The sequence below is a fragment of the Lontra canadensis genome, unplaced genomic scaffold (genome assembly GCF_010015895.1).
Source record: "Lontra canadensis isolate GAN:19392208 unplaced genomic scaffold, GSC_riverotter_1.0 scaffold2, whole genome shotgun sequence".
Classification (NCBI taxonomy): Eukaryota; Metazoa; Chordata; class Mammalia; order Carnivora; family Mustelidae; genus Lontra; species Lontra canadensis.
The window spans coordinates 8,980,834-9,003,777 of record NW_022630996.1 but is presented as its reverse complement, the minus strand read 5'-3'; the positions used below and the strand labels follow the sequence as shown (position 1 = coordinate 9,003,777).

The 22,944-nt window shown below is 39.5% G+C and overlaps 1 protein-coding gene across 8 annotated transcripts in view; it reads right to left on the bottom strand.

Annotated features, from left to right (window-relative positions):
- DGKI (diacylglycerol kinase iota) overlaps positions 1-22,944 on the bottom strand; it is a 430,951-nt gene that overhangs the window by 115,115 nt on the left and 292,892 nt on the right. For all 8 annotated transcript variants that reach the window (XM_032868387.1, XM_032868409.1, XM_032868419.1 and 5 more), the window contains one exon: positions 3,075-3,175. In XM_032868387.1, the coding sequence (XP_032724278.1) occupies positions 3,075-3,175 (101 nt within the window). The remainder of the gene's footprint in view (positions 1-3,074; positions 3,176-22,944) is intronic.

Genomic DNA, 22,944 nt, shown 5'->3' with positions numbered 1-22,944 from the left:
CAGATTCTCAAAAACTAACGACCCTCTGCCTAGACTATATGATTATATGCTTTGTTAAGGACTCACTTATATATTTCATTCCGATTATGGGAGTGAGTTTCTGCTATCATTAGGGACTTACTTTAAGGAATTTTTTTTGAACATTTCTCTTCATGTTCCACCTTTTAAAGCTGAATAGACCTTCCTCTTGGACATCATAACCATTATCTTGAGGGTTAATAATTCATAAAGTCAGTAATGAGAGCCTAATTCTTTTAAGTAAGTCTGAAATTGACCAGCAAGCTCCAGGACTAGAAAAACTAACCCTCTTCATGCTATTATTTTAGGGAGAACGCCCCCAGGCGAGATGGAGCTAAATGGAAAAGGGATGGTAAATCTTTGAAATAGTGTAGTCATCTTTCTCCTTGCTAAAATAAGCAAGGTAATTAAAAGGGCTACCATCCTCTAATTACCAAGGAGTCCTGCCTTACGGATGGAAGTGGGGCTTTGTTAGACAACAAACAGTCGAGCTTGTAATCTAATACGAGTAATGACCCAGACATATGAGCAAGATCTGTTAAACAGCGATGGCAAACCGCCCCACGCTGACTCCATGCATCTCTCAGTGTATCATCCAGAAAGGGCACTGATTTCTTTAAGCCCGGTAATGAAGCACTGGTCTGGTTCAGGGTTTGTAATGCTGACAATCAGTAGACGGCCCAAGAGGATTCACTCCCTTTGGGATTCGGGTCAGACTGCAGTCCTCAAATCCCTTTTACCTACAGATGTCTTATGCACTTTGTTTAACCAGTGCTTCTGAAATAATAGATCTATTTTGGTATGGTGTGTCATGTACGGACTTGAACTGGTTCTTGTCTTTATACTCCGTATGAGCTCTGTTGGCCTTCCCGGAATCTGTAGTTGGTTGCAAGCTGGAATCAGGTAAGAGAGTGAAGGAAAGAACCAAATGTATAACTTTGAAGGACAAAGCTCCCGGAGCAACCACAGTTTAGATGCACCATAATTATATATTAAATGTGGAATGCCTGAGTTGGCCATCTTTACTTCTAATTACTATATTGTTTCCTTCAGACTCAAATCTTTAGAATGAGTTAACTTCTTGATTTCCTCTTTGAGTGTGTCTTTGTCCTTCTGAGACCCAAAGACACTGCTGAATTTCCTGGATTTATATTTATACCAATATATATACCTCCTCCAATTTGATATAAGAAGTTTCCTTACAGAGAAGTTTTATCACATAAGAGATGATGAATAAACCACTTGCCAGGAAATGTCATCTTCTTGTAAAAACTCAAATCACCATTACCTCTGGCAATGGTGGACAGATAATGCCACGGAAAAGATAGAACAGATAACTGAAATGCACCGATAAGCCTCAAATCTCATTTCTGCCCCAAATTTCAAATGCTTCCCTACTCCCAACTGACTTCCTTCAGAGTTGAAGGGAAGCTGAAAAACATTAACTGATTTGAGAACCATTCTTTCTTTTTTAGTCTTCAAAAATTATAAGCTATTTGTCTATAAGTTTGGAATGAGAAAGGACACAAAACACTCTTCTTCATAATGAGTAGCCTTTAAAAGTCAGTTTAACTCACCCTGTAGCTACACCTTCCAATACAAACATGTGTGTCTCCATCACATTATTAAATGAGATTTTGTGCTAGTCTGTCACTTATAATCTCATTTATATTAGAAAATATAATCAGTCATGTATAGATGGGAGAAATGCAGAGGTTCAGGGAATTACTCCTTCCCCACTTGAAACTTTCCCACCAAAGGAAATGAGAAGAACAGAGAGGGGGAAGGCAGGGGAGAAGCTCTAGAAGGTATCCCTGTTTAAGAAAAAGAACCAGAAGGGCTGAGGCAGCTGAAGCTGCAAAGAGAATTGAGAGGGGGAACTTTCACACAGAATTCTCTGGGGGATTCAGTGACTGGACTACCAGGGAAATGACTCTTGCTCACTGCCACATCCAGATCAAAAGTCTCTGCCCTCACCCCTGACAATGACCGTGGATTTCAGGATTTCCATCCATTAAACCCCATTCCAGATAACAGGTCCAGAATCAGAGCTTGGAAGTCATTAACCCAGGAATGTGTCCCCTCCTCAGTTCCTGCCAGTTTTAGCCCTTTGTGTTTTCCACAACTCTAGGTAGGTCCATATTGGGAACCAGCTTCGGGTCTTAAGTTTATAAACCTCTGGTTCTCCATCAAACTCCTTCTGTTCTGTTGGAATCCCTGCCTGTGCCCTTGGATGCTGGTCGTGATCTTCTCTGACTTTACTGCACTTCATCACTGGCCTCCACAATTAAGAGAGAGTCCAGAACCCTAATATCTAACACACCTGCAGTCTTAACATCTTCTGGCCTACCCGGTTACCTCATTTACCACAGTACAGACAGGGATCTAACATAGTGAATGGAACGTAAAAAGTGCCCAGTAAATACTGAACGATAGATAAGATGAACTAAAAGTCAGCTACGCATTTAAAGAAGCACATGGAAAATATGAACATTGAGAAGTATTCATATGTAGAGTAATTTAAGAATTCAGGACCAATGTCACCTCATGATCTGTGAATCACTTTATCATGACATTGAGTACTCTGTGGGCCTCTGACATTCATGCAATCACATAAGAGCTAGATGTGTTGGACATGTCTTTGTGGATAACTTTGTGACACCTGCAGGAAGAACGAGGACAGTATTTGGTAACGTAGACTCCAGAAAGAAACTTGTGCTGTCTCAAGGGTTTTCTAGACATTATGATACCATACGACATTCGCCAACTTTCTGCTTTCTCATCTTAGTTAAACCTGAGACTAAAGTGGTTAATAAACCAAAAGATCCTAACTTGGCCTCTTCAGCATAATAATTTTCTTCTGCTGTTTTCCTTTGCCCAGCTCCATTTTCTTCATCCCATAAATCATCTCTTGGGGTTCACATGGTACTATGCTTCCCTTCATTTTCCTAACCATTGTTTTCAGACACAAGACGAATCTATCCATCAACCCAAGGAGGATCAAGCAGCTGAAGACCGGCTGATCACATGAGATCAACTAGGCACTTCCAACTTACAAGCTTCCCGAAGTTTCTCTTTGTCATAGTGGAATCCTTCATAGTCTTGTAAACTGATTTTGTTCACCCGGATCCTCAGGCGGTCTGGGACAGACTGGGGACTGCAAAACAAGAACCGAGTAGTCAGACAAATGAGAGAGTGGAAGTGAGAGTCACATGCACCTGGAAGGACTAAAGGAAATAATGTCTCTTCATGCTTGGAAGAAAAAGTTCTCATTCAAACCGGAATTATAGGATCTTTACCAGAATATGGCCATTATCTGGAGAATGTATCTCCAGAAACCTCAAGTTTCTGGAATTTAGGCAAGAACATGGAAATAGGCAGAAAAAGCTTCTGGAAGCTGTCTGGAAGCTATGCTTTTCCTGTTTACTGTTAAGTCATTAAGAATTCTAATAAGATCATGTGTTTAGTTTCACAATAAATTAGACACAGTTGATCCGAACCAGTGAGACACAGCATAGAGCTGTAAAAAACTCCTCTAGAAAAATGTGTCCCTTTCAGCCAAATATAGCAGTCTGGCCCTCCGAAGAGACAAGAACAAAAAACAAACAAAAAAAAAAAAACCCTCTGAAAAGCATACCAAGAATTGAGAAAGCACAGGATTGAGATCAAAATACCTCTACGTACCCCACAAGTCTGAGAGCACCTCTCAAAGCTTATGACAGTAAATGCTGCCTGTGATGGTGATTCTGACTGCCTCAAAATGATGAAAAAATTTTAAAATATATATAATGTACTTTCTTTAGAAAGGGAATGAAGTTGTAATTCATTTTAGAAGAACTCAGTGCAAACCAGTGAAGGATACATGTCAAACAATTAAAAGAGGGCAGCACCAAGCTTTCTGATGCCTCCTGTCCACTCACAGAATGCCCTTGGGTTTTACATAATATTTTCCAAATCATTTAATCACTGGCATTAGTTGAGTGAAACAATTTAATTTTCATCATCACCACTATGGATCAATGCGTTTCTTTAATGTATTAATGTAACACAATTCCCACTTGTCCTTCAGTAGTACCTTATACTTAGACTTCATTGGTTCAGATAATTTTAGCAAATACAGGATTGCTTCTCTTTTCTTGTGTTGTGGGATAAAAGTTGCTATTGACTGAAGTAGAAAGAACAGCATTACTCTTCTATTCATTTCAGTAAAGAAGGGAAGGACTGGAAGAGGCAAAAAGGAAAGAAAGAGAAGAAAGAGTAGGAAGGAAGAAGAAAAAGATAGATGGAAGGAAGGAGGGATAAAACATTGTCAGAATACTGCCACCCGCACCTCAAACACACACATGCATGCAATTTCACTGCAACTCTGGAAGGAGGGAACAATATTTTAATCTCATTCTCTTGCCTAATACCTCATCTTAGGGCAAAGCAGACTTAACTCCCTCCATGTAGACTCCCATTCCAATACTCCCCAAACAACATATAGACCCAACTATGGATACATATGTGCGTACTCATACATAGTTTGCTTCCTCTCCCACATGAAGATGTTTAGATACAAGTGCATAAATTCTAAAGAGAGAGGGTGAACAAATAAAAATGTCTGAGGTTCACTGGGTTAAAAACTAAGCCAATATGAAATGACAATATGGATAATTCTGAGGGAAAATTTTGAGAAGACAAATCAGTAGACTAGTCCATTCAAAGTATGTCTGTTGGGTGTCTATTTTGTATTGGGCATTGTGCTGGACAGGAAAAGGCAATGATAAATAAAACTGGCCTAAGTTGTGATGGGAAATAGGATTTGAAGGCATGTTTTGAATTAGTAGAACATGCCTTAAATATCACAGGTACAGGGAGGGAAGCTGAGGTTCAGAAAGGAAAAGTGATTTTATGGTCACAGAGCTACTAAGTGGCAGAACTGGGAGCAAGAGTCTTATAGACTTCACTCATCAGTTTCATGCTTGTTTTATTGTATGATGCCAAGAATCCCATGGATTTGACAGCAAAACCATAGAGCCTGAATTAACAAAGTCAAATGATCTCTATGTGGTGTTCAGATTCTTATCCATAAGCAATCAGCTGGGGGATAGTTAAGTAAACTGTTATACACTGAAACAAGAAAACACTGGGCAAATATTACAAACGAGTGTGTGGATCTACAACTGTTTAGTGGGAAGTCTCACTGGAACATTGTGGAGTGAAAAAAATGTTATGGAAAATTACATCTGGAATAATCTCCTTCATGTAAACTGTGGAATTTTGGCATTTGTATATGTACACAAGTGTCTGGAGAGAATGTTCAGCGAGCTATCCCAAGCAGTTATCGCTACGTGATGTGACTTAAGGATTATTTTACATCAAGTATCATCATTTTCAGAAAAAAGGTTTTAAAATTATATCAATATGTAAATAAATAACTCAGAACCAGAGTAAAAACAAGAGTTACAGCAAAGAATGTTAGGTATTAGACGTGAGTAGGTAGGACAGGTTAGGAAAGAATTTAAGCAATTAACAGAATGACCACACAGTGTTTGTGCCAGATGGTTATCCCGAAATTAAGAGGGGTTTTATCCTTTTATTCTCAAGTTCACCCTAGTGACCTGAAAAGACTGTAATTAAGAAATATTTCCCCACAAGTACATCAGGTAAGAGGGAAGCAGGAAGCACAGAATGCGGTGGCCCGCCATACTCTCTAACGGAAGATGGGGGAGGACAGAGGTGGAAAGAACTCCACTTCAATACATTTTGAGTTGGCAGTAGGTCTAATGACATTAAGCTCTAGCATTCTCCAGTGAGTAGAGACATCGGGAGTAAGACCTAGTTCCAGCAGCAGCTGTAGAGTAGAAAATAGGATTCAGAGAATGACTATAGACCAGTCCCTGTACTCCTTTCTCCCAGGAGCTCCTCACTAACTAACCACGGTGTACTGCCTTTCTCACGGTCCATCTGTGCCTGCTCCCTGCCCACATACTTCCACCTCCCAGCTTTGCATCTGTGCCCACCAATTCCAGACACGCACTGCTGCCTCCTGAGCCACAGCCTCCACCATTCCTCCTTAAAGGTGGTGCACCATGGACATACAACAGGAACTGTCATTTGAGTGGAACTTTCCAGAATCCAAATGAACTAATATATATCTCACTTCACCTCCAGAGCGATTGGCTAGGCAGGAGACAAGAAAATGGAGACTCAGTAACTGCTTGTCACTCTCCCCCATCCCACCTTCTTAGACACTCACTCTCTTACTGTCAGCGCCCATCTGTTCCTGACGACCTGCAATGCATCCCACGTTCCTACCAGCAGCAGCTTGCTTGAACCCACTCTTCTGAGGGGGGTACCTGATGTTTGGCCTGGATCAAATGTTGGGGCCCATCCGCAAATTTTAGGGCAATCATGGGGTCTGTGATTGAAATCTCCTTTGAATTCTTTTGGATCCTGGCATAAAGACAAGGCAGTTCAGCAGAGCTGAAGAACTTCAGGCTCTGAGTCAGACTGCCCCGACGTGAAGTACACTTCTCCTACCTACTGGTTAATCAGGAAGCCCTGGGCTTCAGTTTCCCCACAGGTAATATAGAGGTGAGAACAGGATCCACTTCTCAGAGATACTGGGAGGATGAAATGAGTGAATACAGAAAAGTGGCTGGCACATTTTAAGTGCTCAGTAGATACTCACTACTACCAGTATAATCATTATTCTGAAAATCCCCGGCCTACATAAGCTTCCGCTGGTAAGCAGTAGCATCTTCTGCTGCCAGACAGCGGGAGAAGTTTAGGGCGCATGCTGGGACCGCCCTCGGCCCTTCCGGCCAGCCGCTGGGCTTCCTCTGAGGGGGAACGGTCTAGTCTGGATGGTGCCATCATTCTCCTGGACCTTCTCCCACAGGTATTTTACAGGCCAAGCAATAACATGAAAACAGAACTAGAAGGTGGGAAAGATAAAATGCACAGATGTTAAGTGAAAGCTGAGTAATTGTGTCCCTTTATGTCAAAATATATTAATGTCCCATTAACGGCTGAGCAGAGGTAGACGGTGACAAAGCTGCTCCTTGGAGTCTGGGGAATAGCAGAGCCATTAGTTTTCTAAAATTAAATTTTCCCAAGAAAGTTAGTAGAGCATAGAAGAGATGAACAACCTGGATAAAAATGGATTTGCCTCTATGCCCACATCTACCACAAACTACCCCGATACTGATAGGCTCTGTAGTACGGGTTCTAAACCAGACTTCCTTGGGATCACTCAAGGTTCTGAAAAGGGACTCAGCAATCTTTGAATTCCCTTTGAAATCAGGACAGTGACCTCAACCTATCACCTCCTTATAAATTTCCGCTGAAATGTCAACACTAAGTTTTTTAATGCAAGTGGAAATTCATGGTTTTGGACGTAACTCCCAAATGTCTCCATGACAACTCCCAAAGTACCAGAAAGCATCTCATTAAATCCACACACTTGGGCTCCAGACCACACCTTCCCATATCCACATTACACACACCTGTTACTCTGAGATGCTGGCGGGGGAGGGGAGAGGTGGATCGCCATCCAGACCACTCTCAGAACACTTACTGCTATTCAGCTTACACCTTCCTCACTACACAGGTTTCTCTCAGTCCTCATAACACACTCTCCTCATTCCAACCTTCTCATATGGATACCCCTTACAGACGAAGAGAATGAGTTGGGGGCTTTTGTTCCCCAAGGTCATTTCAAGACCAGCAACACCATGTAACTCTTTCTCATTAGCAACATGAATCATCTGGGAATAATATCCTTTAATATTAAGACACTATAACACATTGCGTAATACGACCCAAACTCAGAAAAATCTTAGTTCCAGTCTGAACTCTGTCAATTAATACATGTTTGACATTGAGAACTCTGAAGTCACCTTGGCTAAACCATTTTCTAATTTGAAAATGGACCTGATAATAGGAATATGTGAGCATTAAATGAGAAAATACATCTAAGGCAGTTAGTATATCCCTGGTAGATAGTGTTAAGTATGTTGTTGTATTTTTATTAATACCAGCATGCTCCAATTGCTTTTTAAAAAAAATTTTCTTTTTAAAAAAAATTTAATCCTAGATAATATCAGAGCAGAAGCCAGAATCACAGCTGTAAGTAGCAATTAGTAGATACCAAAACTTAGCAGAATGACAGTTTGATGACACACTCAGTGAGACAAAGATTCAGAATTACGTAGCCATCTATAGTTGGTGGGGATGAGAAAGCCAGTGGGGACCACAAATGTTTGCAAGGTATCTTAAAGATACTGAGAATATAAATCCTCATTTATGTTACAGGAGACACTTAAAATTATATAATTACTGTACATTTTGTACTATGTAAATGTCCAACTTTCATTAACATTTTTAAATGCTTCAGGGTAAGACCTGCACCCTAAAACACTCATTATGTAGACTCACTCATTTCTATGATGAAGTCTAATTTTACTAGGAAATTGCTACTCATATATACAGAGTTAGTTTTTCTTTGCAAGGCAGAAAACATCACAACTTTGTCTGCCTTCCTCCTTCCAGGCCTGATTTAATTGTGATGTAATGCTTTAATACCTTTCAAGCAATATAAATATGAGATTCTATGTGATCATAACCTTGATATAATAAAGTATATTTATAACTCATCTTTAATAGGATTCATTTGAATGGCCCTTGTTTTATGAATGGACTTTCTTGGAAATTCATGGCACAAAAGACTTTTCCTCTTCTTTACAACTCCAGCACCTAAAAGAGTCTAGCCCACATTGTTTACAATCAATGTTTTTAAACAAATAAATGAATGATATGCAGGAAAGCTGAATTCCTCTGGGGCTACACATGGCCCTTTAGCACAGTTGGACATCATCTGAGCCTCCCCATAGCTGTTCTTCTCTTTGTGAGCCCTAGGCAAACCCTGATTGGGTCGTCCACTTCTGTGCTTTCTCCATCCAGCTCTCTGATATCTGGAGGTAAATCCACGTTGGATTACGTTCCTTTGCATCTTATCTCTAGGGGATCAACACAAACAGAAAAGAACATGCAAATGGTAGTTGTCCCTACCAGAAAAGTATGTATACCATTTCAGGACTGCCTGTTCTTCAATTAAGTAACAGTGAACCAGAAACATTTACCGTACCACATCCTTTCATCAGCTATCAAGCTGGGCCTTATTTAGATATAATTATACTCAATAGCTTCCTTTAGCAACTTCCTAGAAATTGCTGCAATTTACCCTGGGACATTTTCAAGCTGCCACTGACAATAACCTATCCAAAAACACATCCAAGTGGGCCTCTTTGGCATTGAGCAGTAAAACCAAATTGAATCAAAACTTCTGAACAGAGATTTAAAAAAGATTTCTGACACCTGCTGAGTTCACAGGGAACTCTTATAATTCAGTTGTCTTCTGCCTGGAGCAGAGAACAATGCCTCTGAAATGTGAAGAAAATTTTAAAGGAGTTTTTGAATTTGGAACCAAAGATAAACCAAAATCACAATGATAGCAATAATGAGCTCCCACTACCCAATATATTCTTCTAGAGAAAGTAGTTTTTTTTTTTTTTTCCACTTCCAAAATAGAGAATGTATCTGTAAAAGTTGTTAATTCTATTTCAACAGATGTTGGGTGCCCTGGTGGATCAGTCGGTTAAGCACCTAACTCTTGATTTGGGCTTAGGTCATGATCTCAGGATCCTGAGATAGAGCCTGGTGTAGGATTCTGCTCTTAGCAGTGAGTCTGCTTCTCTCCCTCTCTCTCTCCCTCCCCTGCCTCTTGTGCTCACTCTATCCCTCTTAAAACAAAAACAAAAACTTAATTAAGTTCTTGACTTAAGACATCCATTTATGGGTGGTTAATTTGATATGTCATAGTCACAATTTATTTGAGACTGCTATCCCTCTAGATCTCCAATAAGATAATGGAATTAAAGCACTGCTGAGTTGGGAGAAAACTTAGATATTAACTGATTCACCATTTGCTAGTCCATCCAATTGTCTATTATTATGACTGTATTTATGGCTGCCCCATCTCTGCCTGTCCCTCCTCAAGTGTGGAAGGTGCAAGACAGAAGTGCCCTATTCTTCGTTCATACTACCCATTTATAAATTCTTCCTCTCTCCATAATCTATTGACTTTTATTCTACCATTTGGGTTGGAATTGGGTTTTAAGTCACTGGGATTATCAACCACAGACACTAATGGCAAAAGAATGTAAACCTGAAGCACCAGAGCTAGACAGCTATCGAAGAAACCATTTGTTGACTTAATGTCTACCGGATTAAAAATAGGTTTTAAGTTTCAAATATCAGAGAACTTTTATGCAATTGGTGGAAACAAAATAAAATTTTTTTTAAGTTTTCTGGAGATCTGCAAACACATACGGACACGCACATTTTCAGACTTTCTAGTGAAATCCATTTTTATGCTCCTGAAATTGCAAGAAGTGAATATGCGGCAGAGTGAAATTAGCATGTGGTCATTACAGACTGTCTCTTCGGCTGGGCATCAGGTTCGTGGCATGCAAAGGAGAAGCAGAGACAAAGAACTAGCGGTGGCTTCGCTTACTGGCACCTGCGAGAAGCTCAGCACATAGAACAGCTTCATTTCTGCTTGAAAGGAAAAGAAACTGACCAGTAGTCCTGGTCAATATTTCACGTTCTCCTGACCATCCGCTTCTTTTTGCGGTAATGAACATCACCGCTGTTATTGACTCAGCCAGCAACTCGGAGACTTTAATGTGGAACACCCCAAATATACATAACATTACAACTTCTGGGGACCAGAATCACAGATTTATTTTTTAAGCTGCAGACCCTCCAGCTCTCCTCTACATGAGATCACACCATGATCTCTTTTTCCTTTTCCTTTCCCTTATTCGTGCTCATTAAATCCACTTCTGGGTCCACACTCAAACCGTACCCTCTACCCCCTTCAGTAGAATTCCTCACTCTGGTTAACTCCTGAAACACTTCTCTCTGGATTTCAGTTTGAAAGACTCTCCTGATTTTTCACCTGCTCTTTCTTTCTCTTCCCTGCAGTCGTTCTCCTTTAAATAGTGTTCAAATATGTATGCTTCTCTGTCTCCTCTGGCAACACCCCCACAGACCAAGCTACTATCTTCTTGCACCTAGACTGACTGCTGGAGACTGAGCAGTCAGTGTGAAATGTAAATGCGATCATGACATGGTGATCCCCACCCCCATAAAACCATGAGCTCTTTGAGGACAGGAGGCCCAGCCATATCTATCTTTGTTAAGCTGCTGCTTCCCATATGGACTTACTAATTTTGAAAGGAGAACTATTTTCCATGACAACAAGCTACATTCTTCATCCCACCTAATCATGCATGCTATGTAACGTGCGTCAATGGCCAGGATGGGGACCAGTCAACAGAAATTGGTTCAAGGGAAAAATCAATTCCCATCACTAGACTAACAAATGAAAAATAACCGCAACGCTCATGCTATCCTCACAGACAGGGCTGATTCTCTGGCTTGCCTCTGGTTAATACGAATGGAGAGAAATTTCTACTTGTCATTAGACACCACTTACAGGTTTAAATCTCCTGAGTCTCCTGTCCTAGTATTTGCTGAATTGGCAACTAAATGACAACCTTTCAGAAAACTTTATAGGAGCTTCAGACTTTTAAATTCCCACTTAAACTCTTTCTGCTTTACGTTTAAAGAGTATAGGAGCTGGACAGATATCATGATAAAAGGCAAAGGAAGCAACTAAGGAAATACAGAGGGATGGAAATTAGAGGTAGAGGGAACATGTACTTTTGTAGAATCCTGCAAATTCAAACTGATGAATGAAGAACAATTGGGGTAGGAATAAGAACTCAAGGCTAGTCTTTCATCACACCAGGCAAGAATCATTTCTACCTCATGAGATAAGTCCATTTAATGGAGGTTTCCCAGCTATTAAAAATGACTAAAGATTCTATCATAAAATACTAATAAGGGCTACTTTCAGCAGCAGAGCCTGCGGGGCTTAGAGAATTCTTTTGCTGCTCTGATTGTACAGAGGTCCATTAATGACTATCTCCAGTGGAGTAAGGCACCACTGGGCCTGAATCAAGGAGACAGAATAGGATAATGTTACTCTCAAGCCATCCAAATGGCATCAGATCTCATGTGCTCAGATAGAGAGGCATTTTTTTTTTAACTTAAGGTTTCAATTGCTATGTATCAAACAAAAGGAAAACCCAACATTTACTGGCTATTTAAATGCTAAAATCTTCCTTTGGGTTTGCAATCACAAGCTGTTGGACTACCCTGTACTTATTTGGAACTGATAAAGAAACGGACTTTCTGTGTAGAACAAGTACAGGGCTTCGTATATATTTTTTTTAATTTTTTATTTTTTATAAACATATATTTTTATCCCCAGGGATACAGGTCTATGAATCGCCAGGTTTACACACTTCACAGCACTCACCATAGCACATACCTTCCCCAATGTCCATAACCCCACCCCCCCAACCCCCCGTTCCCCCAGCAACCCTCAGTTTGTTTTGTGAGATTAAGAGTCACTTATGGTTTGTCTCCCTCCCAATCCCATCTTGTTTCATTTATTCTTCTCCTATCCCCTTAACCCCCCATGTTGCATCTCCACTTCCTCGACCCAGCAATTGCACTACTGGGTATTTACCCTAAAGATACAAACGTAGTGATCCGAAGGGGCACATGCACCTGAATGTTTATAGCAGCAATGTCTACAATAGCCAAACTATGGAAAGAACCTAGATGTCCATCAACAGATGAATGGATAAAGAAGATGTGGTATATATACACAATGGAATACTACGCAGCAATCAAAAGAAATGAAATCTTGCCATTTGCAATGACGTGGATGGAACTAGAGGGTATCATGCTTAGCAAAATAAGTCAATTGGAGGAAGTGGAGGGCTTCGTATATTTTAAAAAGTGTCATTTTGAGGTGCCTGGGTGACTCAGTCAATTAAGTGTCTGACTCTTGATTTCAGCTCAGGTCAGGATCACAGGGTCATGAGATCGAGCCCCAGGTCAACCTCCATGTTCAGCAAAGGAGTCTGTTGGAGATTCTTTCCCTCTCCCTACGCCCTTCTCTCCATTCAAATGCTCTTTCTCAATGAATGAATCTTTGAAAAAAAAAATGAAAAGTTTCATTTCACAAAAGAAAACACTCCTTCACATATATCATAAAGGACTAAATTAGGCTACAACGACTACATTTGCTCATCTTCTAATAACCCTATGCATGCTGATGAATAAAGTGGTGGTATTTGAGTAACGGTGGCACTCTAAAAAAAAAAAACCAAAACACCAAAACCCTAGAGTACATGTAATTTTTAAATATTTAACACTTACTTCACTTCTGATCCTATAGGAAAAAATTAAAATTGAGAATTTTTTCAAGTAAAAAGAGCAAAACAAAGCAAAAGCTGAAAATACATAAGGCAATTAGGGTGTGAAAATGAGTGCGGCCATCTTATTAAGATGGAGAGATAAAACCAAACTTAATTTGAGAAAGGACTGAACACATGAATTACCAGATGTGTTCCTCCCGAAACTACAGAGCAAAGGAAGTAGCTTTGCCTTCCTAGGAGATGCGCTCGGGAAGAAGAGGATTCCAACTTTGGTTTCTATCAAGAAAATAAAAAAGTAAGTATTGACCTAACAATAAATGGCATTACATAAGAAACTCTTCCTTAAATGGTTTCAACTTTCTATATAAAACATTTTACGGAAGGACACAGATACTTTCTTAACATCTAGGTGTTTGAGAAAATTCGTAAAACCATTTCTCGTATTAGTAATTTGTATTTCACCGTGTTATATTCTGACTCATACTCCCCTCCAGGTTGACAATGGCTTGCTGAGGTCTAGAATGCTCAGTGGTGCTGCATCTGGCTCCCGAGACTAAGAAGACACCACTTCTTTACTCATCTACCTACCACTGGGGGAAAGCTACGTCCCCCACTCAGAGCATAGATGTGCTCCTGCCACCTCGTGCTTCCTTGTCTGAGATCCATGAACAAATCAGAGTCCCCAAACCTGACTCACCTGTCCAATTCAGTAAATTTAGCCTATTAGGCAGAAACTGTCCTCACCACTCTCTAATCCCTAATCCAATGACCAAGGGAGTTTTTAAAAAAATCATTTTTCTTGGTGGTGTCAAAAATGGATAGAACAAAGATACCTTGATAGAACAGGACTTGTAAAAATCATATAATCCTATACCTACAACTACTAATCAACAAAAATGACTTTAAAATTTCATAATAAATTTGAGGGGAAAAAAAGTACCTTAAGATATACATTTAGTGTTAGACTAATATATTGCTTGGATGATGAACAAACACAAATTAGCTAAAATACTAAATAGTTACCAAAACTAAAAAGAAAATAATCAAAGAGAGAAGGAAAGGGATGGTTTCTGCCAAGAATGTCATGACAGAAAATGAAAATAATTCTGGGTACTTTTGCTTGGGTACATTTCCCTATCTCCTTTCATTTACCATCTTACAGAGCAAGCTTCTACCAAAGGCAGTATTTTAACATTTCATAAGCCAAGAACCTCTCATCAAGGAAATGTTTAATTGTTTTACTTTGCCTGAGCAACTAAATATCATCAGATCAAAAGACTGTTCTCTCTTGAGAGCAGGAGAGTCTACAAGATAGAAGAAAAAGAAAATCATTACAGTTCTCAATCATAGAAAGCAGAAAACTTTGGCCTTTTTGTTTCATTTATAATCCTTCTAACACCACTTTCATTTCAGTCAAATATCTTAGCTACACCTTTGGAACTTGCTGAATTCATTTTTAGAATTTCATTTTCTGACAAAATGTGATGAGTTCTGGGGACTAATTAAGTATAGCATCAACAAGGATTTTCTCTCTCTGCCTTTAACAATGTACTTCCTTTTCATTTCCTGTAAGTGTTTCAGGACATTATGACAGATGGGGAAGCTAAATCACATTGGTATAATTAAATTAAAAATCTACAAATGAAATGTGCACTGCAGTTTATTACTATCTTAGCAAAATAATCTAAAATAAACACCCCTTAAAATGTTCCAAAGAAATGTCTAGACCTTCATGGTTATTGATAAGTTCTTCCTATGCTGTGCTGGAATAGAACATCAGTTATCGTTGTAATACTGGATTAAAAACCTAAATGGTTCTCTTTTTCTCTCTGAATGCAGTAAATCCATTAATAACACTGCAGATTGTGGTTTATCTAAGATATAAATAACTACTTTCCAGAAGTATTGAGGGTTTTTTCCCCTACATGGAGAGTCCATTTGTAAAGAAATCTTTTGTTCACAAACACTAGCAAAATTACTCCCTTCCCTGTCCATTTATAGCCTGTATTCCTATAGTTACTTATTTTTTTTAAAGATTTTATTTATTTATTTGACAGACAGAGATTACAAGTAGGCAGAGAGGCAGGCAGAGAGAGGAGGAAGCAGGATCCCTGCTGAGCAGAGAGCCCGATGTGGGGCTTGATCCCAGGACCCTGGGATCATGACCCGAGCCGAAGGCAGAGGCTTTAACCCACTGAGCCACCCAGGCACCCCCCTATAGTTACTTTTATTACAGTAATACTTTAGAATTTCATGCATGAAAAAAATTTAAAGTTTATATTACCTGACCACCTCATTTTACGGAAATTGGATTTGGGTCCAGAGAGGTCAACAACAATCTTATTGCACCTAAACAGTTAATACCAACAATCTTCTAGAAATCAAAGAGAAATACTCTTTAGCTCTTCTTGTATCTTTTAACAGAAAGATTTTAAAGAATTAAACCATACATACAAGTCACATATACAAAGTTCAGTCTTCACACAGTTGGTAAAAGGAAAAGGAACAAAACTAAAATTCAGTCAAATTTATCTAGTATGATGCTGTTTGGGACTGGGTTGTGCCCCCCACAATTCCTATGCTGAAGTCCTCACCCCAGTATCTCAGAATGTGCCTGTAGTCAAAGAGAGGGTCTTACAGGAGGAATGAGGTTAAAATAAAGTCATATGGGTGGACCCCAATCTAATCTGCCTGGTGTCCTTAGACAAAGAGATTAGGACAGACACACACAAGGAAGAGTACCAGAAGACAGCCACTAGCTATAAGCCAAGGACAGAGACTTTAGGAGAAACCAACCCCACTAACATCTCGATTTCAGACCTCCAGACTCCAGACTGTGAGGAAGTCCTTTTCTGTCATTTAAACCTCTCGATCTGTGGTACTTTGTTAGAGCAGAACTACACAGATATGTAGCAAGAGAACCCTGAGAACTAAAACATTTTACTTTAGTCCTACCACTACTGATTATAAAGAGATCCCATCAATAGAAGAATGAGAGGCATCTCATTTTCTACTGTCTAAAATTCCTACCTGGCTTGGAAAACTCTACTGGCTTGATGTTACTGCTTAGGATACTCAGGCCTTAATTTCTATTTCTCCTAAAAGTCAAGTACACAGAATAATCTTTCTCTCTCTCTCTCTCTCTCTCTCTCTCCACACACATACACACACACACACACACACATACACACACACATATAGTTGTGTTTATTGAACTAATATTACTTCTAAAGTCATTTTTAATTTTGAGTTTTTAAAATTTATTTTGATGAAATAAACAACGAAATTCAAAAATTTTCTTTGTGGCTTTGTCCTGCCCAAGGGGCCTGGAGCACACGCTGTACCTGAACTCTCCCACAGACTCTCCCCACGCCCCTGAAGCTGACTTGGGCCGTCGCCTCCTCGGGCCCGGCACCTCAAGCCAACAACACCTGAGTAAATATTCCCTTCAGGTCTGAAGTGACCTTTTACTTTACGAGAAGTGCTGACTCGTAAGCGTAAGACTGCTTCTACACCTACACAGACATGAATAATTCATCTCCAAAAATAAAGTTTAAAAGCAACGAGATATAATTTTAAATGTTGAGGGAGTCCTAAATGTATTATGCCTTACATAACTGTACCAGAGGCTGCCATCTGCGTTCACCTTTGCTAAGAGAAGAACCCAGGCTCCATCCATCCACCGTCGTCGTGGGCATGACCCTTCCGGTGGAGCCATGTTCCAGACCAAACACCATCACGAACAGTTTGAAAAGACTCTCCCGGTTCTTTAACTCTACTAGAACTTATTTTTAACTGGGGTTTGTCGTTCTGACATTTTTCTTTTAATGACACTTGAACGGCAAACTTATATTACTAAAGAGTCATACATTTCAATCCTAAGTTATTATTTCCAAGTTTTCTTCAAAAAGGAAGAAGTTAACCTAGTGTGACTGAATAAAATACATAAATCATGTTCATGAATATAAACACACACGCAGAAAAGTGATCAGAGGTTTGATTACCAGTGGACTTCAGGGTCTTAAATGCCATCTCCAAAGCAGAAGGCCTTGGGTGTTAACTCTAGCACTTTCCGGCATACACTCTTGGTTAAGTTAATAAGTTAATTTCTTATTCTCAGTCTTTTTGCCTATGGAATGGGAATAATGACAACTGTTACCGTAAACAGTTATTGAGATATTAAATTCGATCACAAGTCAAGGTGCCGATTAGCATAATATCAGACACATATTACCTTTCTGGCCAGATGAAAAAATCCACTTGGGTTCTTGTGGAGAGCAAGGAGAAACATCCATTAAATGTACCAAAGCAGTACAGGGCCTGGCTTCCCTAATCCGCCCTAAGGGCAAAGGATGACCCTGTCATGTCCCATGGTAAGTCTTGCCTGCTTCAAGTCTTAGATCCCTTTGGGGCAGATTTTCATATAGTCTAGGGTCATGTCCTGAATTGTAGCATAACAACTTCAGAGCTGATAGAAATCCAGGGGAACAACTGCACTTCTTTTTTATATATTTGAAAAACTAAAATGCGAAGAGGTTAACACTTGGTCAATGTCATACAAATGAAAGCAAAGCAGAGCCCCCCCCTCCGCCCCCCAGATACTCCAAACAGCAGCATGTTGCCATGGGGGTGCTACAGAATAAGGGGGAAAACATTCCAGTGAGAGACCTATGTCTGGTCCTGACACCGCTTTCCTTTAAGGCCCTAGACTACCCTCTGGCCATCCGAATGGAGATAAAAGCTCTGATGGAGTGGGAACACTCTTGGGGGAAGTTGCAGAGTGCAGGGAAGAAAACCACCATCATCCACGCTCTCAGCCTGGGCTCAAGTTTGAAGAGTGATAGGGAATGAGGCTCAAGCAACTCTTAACCTACTTCTCCTTGGAATTCTCGGTGCGGTGGATCTGTTTTATGCAACCAGGAGAGGGGGTTTCGTAAGAAGGGAGGAAAGCATGACATTTTGACATTATTAAAGGTCGAGAGACTGGACAGTGGAAAGTGAAATCACTAGGAAGATAACCAGAAAATGTGAGAGTTGGGAGTAAGAGAAGAGAAAGAGGACAGGTTAGCAGTTTCCTCTGCTCAGTGGTTCAGTGAACAAAGACTTCTGCATTCCAGCCAGCCTCAAGCCAACTCTGATGTTCCCTTATCTGACTCTGAGATTCAGCAAACGGCTTTTTTCTTTTCTGTTCTATGGATATAGCTATTCTCTCCTGTCCTTTTTAAAATATGAACTTTTAAATTTCTCCTTGAATGGAAGTAATGCATGCTCACTAAAATCAATACAGAAAGCCCAGAAAATATTATCCATAATCCTGTCACTCAGAGATAATTACTCTGGGGTACAATAACAACGAAAGCCTTAACAAGACAAATATTCATAATTTCCCGAGTGCTTAAATACTTCTGGTATCCTTGCAATTGATTTTAGGGTCTAGAATGATGACCTAAAAATTGTAATCTGTGAATCAGAATCTGGACAGATTTCTGCCCCAGACATGAAGCAGTTTTCTGGAGGCCCAAGCGGTCTGATAGGAGTGCTTTTCCTCCTGACGTTCTCAAAAAGGTTTGTGTGTTAATGACCATCAGCTTTATTCGTTCTCAGGTAAAGTAGGTATGATGGATCTTCTTGGCTATTTGAGAGCTGACCGTCAACAGTTTACAGAGGCGTACCTGCAAATTTCTCCTCTGGCAAGGTTTTTGCTACTCCCAGATAGTGTAGCTTGTAGTAAAGTGGAGCTTATTGGTAAAGAACAAAGGAAAAGAGAAGGGGTTGATTAAAGCGCATCAAGTCTTACTTTCTAACTAAAGGGCCAATATTAAATAAATGAAATAAACAGATTCTTTATAGCACATTGGACAAATTCATAAAAATGTTAAAACAAAAAAACTTGATGTGACTCATGGGAGAACAGAATGATAGCATTTTGAGAAAGCGCCTCCAAAGATGCTTGTTTACTTTGTGGCCCAGCATGCAAAAGTTAAACTACCTATGACCAGTATGTGTTTTCTTCGGTCATGAAGACCGGAGATTCTGGGAGTTTCTCAACAATAAAATTCTTCAACTCAACCCAAAATGGAACCATAAAAAAAAGACCTATCAAAAATATTTCCCTTTCTTTTACTAAAACCCCCTCTCTTCCTGGAACAAAAATCAATTTACTTTCATCCTTTACCACGAAGACTTCATTTATTGAAACCGATTTTAGAGTGCTGAATCAGATTCAGCTTATAGTCAAACGTGACAATTTATGCTTTTTTTCATGGATCCGTGTCCGACTCTGCCTTCCCCAAGGTAACAAGCAAATCCACACCACTTAGCAGTGGGAAATATCTTGTGTATGTTTAAATTGTGACTGTTGTGAAAGATGGCATATTACAGTGAACATATGTTGATTATAGTTCAAAATACAGTGGTTTCTCTGCAGATTTGTTTTGCTGAGTTAGAATGGTCTTAAACTGCAGTGGGAGAGGAGGGGATACAGAATCATAGCTCTCTGACTTTAAAAGGCAGCAGAGAACTTCTGGTTCTGGGCAAGGTAAGTAAGCACACACCATTCTTTCTGCCCCCAGTGAATGCAGTTATAAAATCTGGACAGGATTCATAAAGTAGCTATTCGAGAACTCTGAAAAGTAAATGATAGTAGCAGATTAGAGAAGAAGATCAGAATATAAAATACTATCAAGTGGCGGTAAGCTCTCCCATCTTTTTCCCTCCAATAAACCCTCCTGCAGACTCCAGGCAGCACAAAGCCTGAAATGAACACCAATTGCAGGTAGAGAAAGCTCAAAGAGAGCTCTTGAGCTCTGGCTTAGGGAAAAGAAAGGGACTCTGAATGCTAAGAAAAATTCAGATCTATCGTCCCCTTACTATTTTCTTACACATCAGCATTCCCCGCAGGGACACTGATAAAGGCCTTCAGGAGCTTACAATTTTAATGGAAGAGAGCTCTCCTCTCTGATAAAAGGAGCAGAGATCCCAAGAGGATGGGATAAACAAACACTGCTTTTATTCTCCTTCTTTCTGTCACATCATTGCTTGGTTCTAGACAGGAGCACAGTTGCAGGAAATAGGCAGTAGAGTGAGGTAACTAAAACCTTAGATTTCTGGCTGGAAGACGGAAAAACGAAGCCTTAGGGAACAGCAAAGGGCTGGGATGACACCAAAGAAGGAGCGGCTCAAGCAAACAGCTCCATAAAGATGTTCATGAACCTTCAGGTTCATCTTCAGGCTGCACATGGGTGAATCTGGCCGTAAGCCTCTGTACAGTAGACTTTGGGAACCAAACTACAGGATCGAAAACCCCGATCCCACACTGGTAACTTGGTGGTGCTTACACACCAGACAAAGATATGAAGAGCACTGCAAAGACTCTGAAAACAGAATTAACGTTGTAACTACAACTTTCAGGAAGTGAGCCAGAACTCGTGGCCTGAACTCAACTCAGTCAATTGCCTACTTAAATATTTAAACTTCTCGGGGCGCCTGGGCGACGCAGTCAGTTGAGCCTCTGCCTTTGGCTCAGGTCATGATCCTGGGGTCCTGGGATAGAGCCCCATGTCAGGTTCCCTGCTCAGCGGGGAGCCTGTTTCTCCTTCTCCCTCTGTTCTTCCCTAAACATCTACTGCATCTCTCTCAAATAAATAAATAAAATCTTTAAAAAAAATTAAGCTTCCTTTCTTTAAAGAACCAGGGTCTGGGGGTGGGACCAAATAAGCCCAAAGCAAGCAGAAAAAAAAAATAATAATAACATAAGGTCATAAATCAATGAAATAGCAAACAGAAAGACAATTGTGGAAAAAAATCAATTAAAAAAAAGCTGATTTTTAAAAAATAATAAAATGGATAAACCTCACTAAGGAGCACAAAGAGAGAAGATCCAAATTACTAATAACAAGAATAAAAAGGAACTATCAATGCAGATCTCAAGGACATTAAAAAGATAGGAAATACTACCAATAATTTGACATATATTAACAACTAGAATAAAATGAGCAACTCCTCCAAAACTTCAAAAAGCTACACAAACACACACACATAACTGAAACTCACCTACAACCAGATAGATAACCTGGGTAGTCCTACAACTCCTAAAGGAACTGACTTAGAGTTAAAAAGGGAAAAAAAAACCTTGAGACCCAGATGATTTCTTGGCAAGTTCTAACAAAGATGCAGAGAACAAATGACTCCAATCCTCTCTCATCTCTCCCAGATACCCTACTAAAGTACTTTAATAAATAAATCTACAACTAACAATCATACTCCATGGTGAGAAAATGGAATGATTTCCCCCTAATACTAGAAGCAAAGCAAGGATATCCACTGTAACCACTTTTACTCAGCACCATACTAGAAATCCTAGCTACTGCAATAAGGCAAAAGAAAAAAATAAAAGGCATATGGATTGGGAAGAAAGAAAACCACTCCTACTCACAGATAAAAAGCGTGACTAGTTAGAAAATTCCAAGGAAGTCACCAAACTCCTAGAACTAAAAAGCGACTTCAGTAAGGCCACAGGATACAAGATCAACACAAGAAAATCCATTGTAGTTTTATATACCAGCAACCAGAATTGAAAACCAACACATATCTAACACAAGCACATATCTAACAAGGTATGTACAAAATCTGTATGTTGAAAACTACAAAACAATGATGCGCAAAATAAAGGGAGAGACAATGCAGTAACCATGGACTGGAAGTCTCATCGTAGTAAAGACATCTATATCTCCCAAGCTGATCTGCAGATTTCATACAATTCCAAAGTTCTAGTAGAATTTTTGGAGATACAGCAAGCTTATTTTAAAATTTATGTGGAAAGGTAAAGGAGCTTGAATAGCTAACAATTTTTAAAATAAAGAATAAGATGAAAAAGTAACACAACTAGATTTTAAGGTTTGACATAAAAGTACAATAACCAAAAGAACATGGCATTGACAAAGATGGAAATACATAGATCAATGGAACAGAATTAGAGTGCAGAAATCTATATTTATCCATCGTTATCATATCCATAAACCCCCATATATACATTCAATTGATTTTCAATAAGGATGAAAAGGTAATTCAATGGGGAAAAAAATAGTCTTTTTAACAAATGGTGCTGGAACTATTGAACAGCTAATGCAAACAAAACAAAACTCTAACCTAAACCTCACATCTTATACAAAAATTAACTCGAATCATAGAATTAAATGCAAAATGTTAAACTCTATAACTGCTAAAAGAAAGCAAAGGAAAAAGTATTTATGACTTGGGATTAAACCAAGAGTTCTTGAATAGAACACCAAAAACACAAATATAGAAAAATTGGATAATTTGGACTTTGTAAAGAGAATGAGAAGACAAGATATATACTGGGGGCAAACATTGGCAAAACACATCTCTAACAAAGGACTTGGATCCAGACTATATGACAAATCCTCAAAACTCAACAGGGAAAAGCAAACAGCCCAATTTAAAAATAGGTGAAATACTTGGGCAGATGCTTCATTGAGTAGTATATAACAGATGGAAAATAATGAAAAGACACTCATTAGAATGACTAAATGATTAAAATTTTAAAGTGCTAGCAATACCA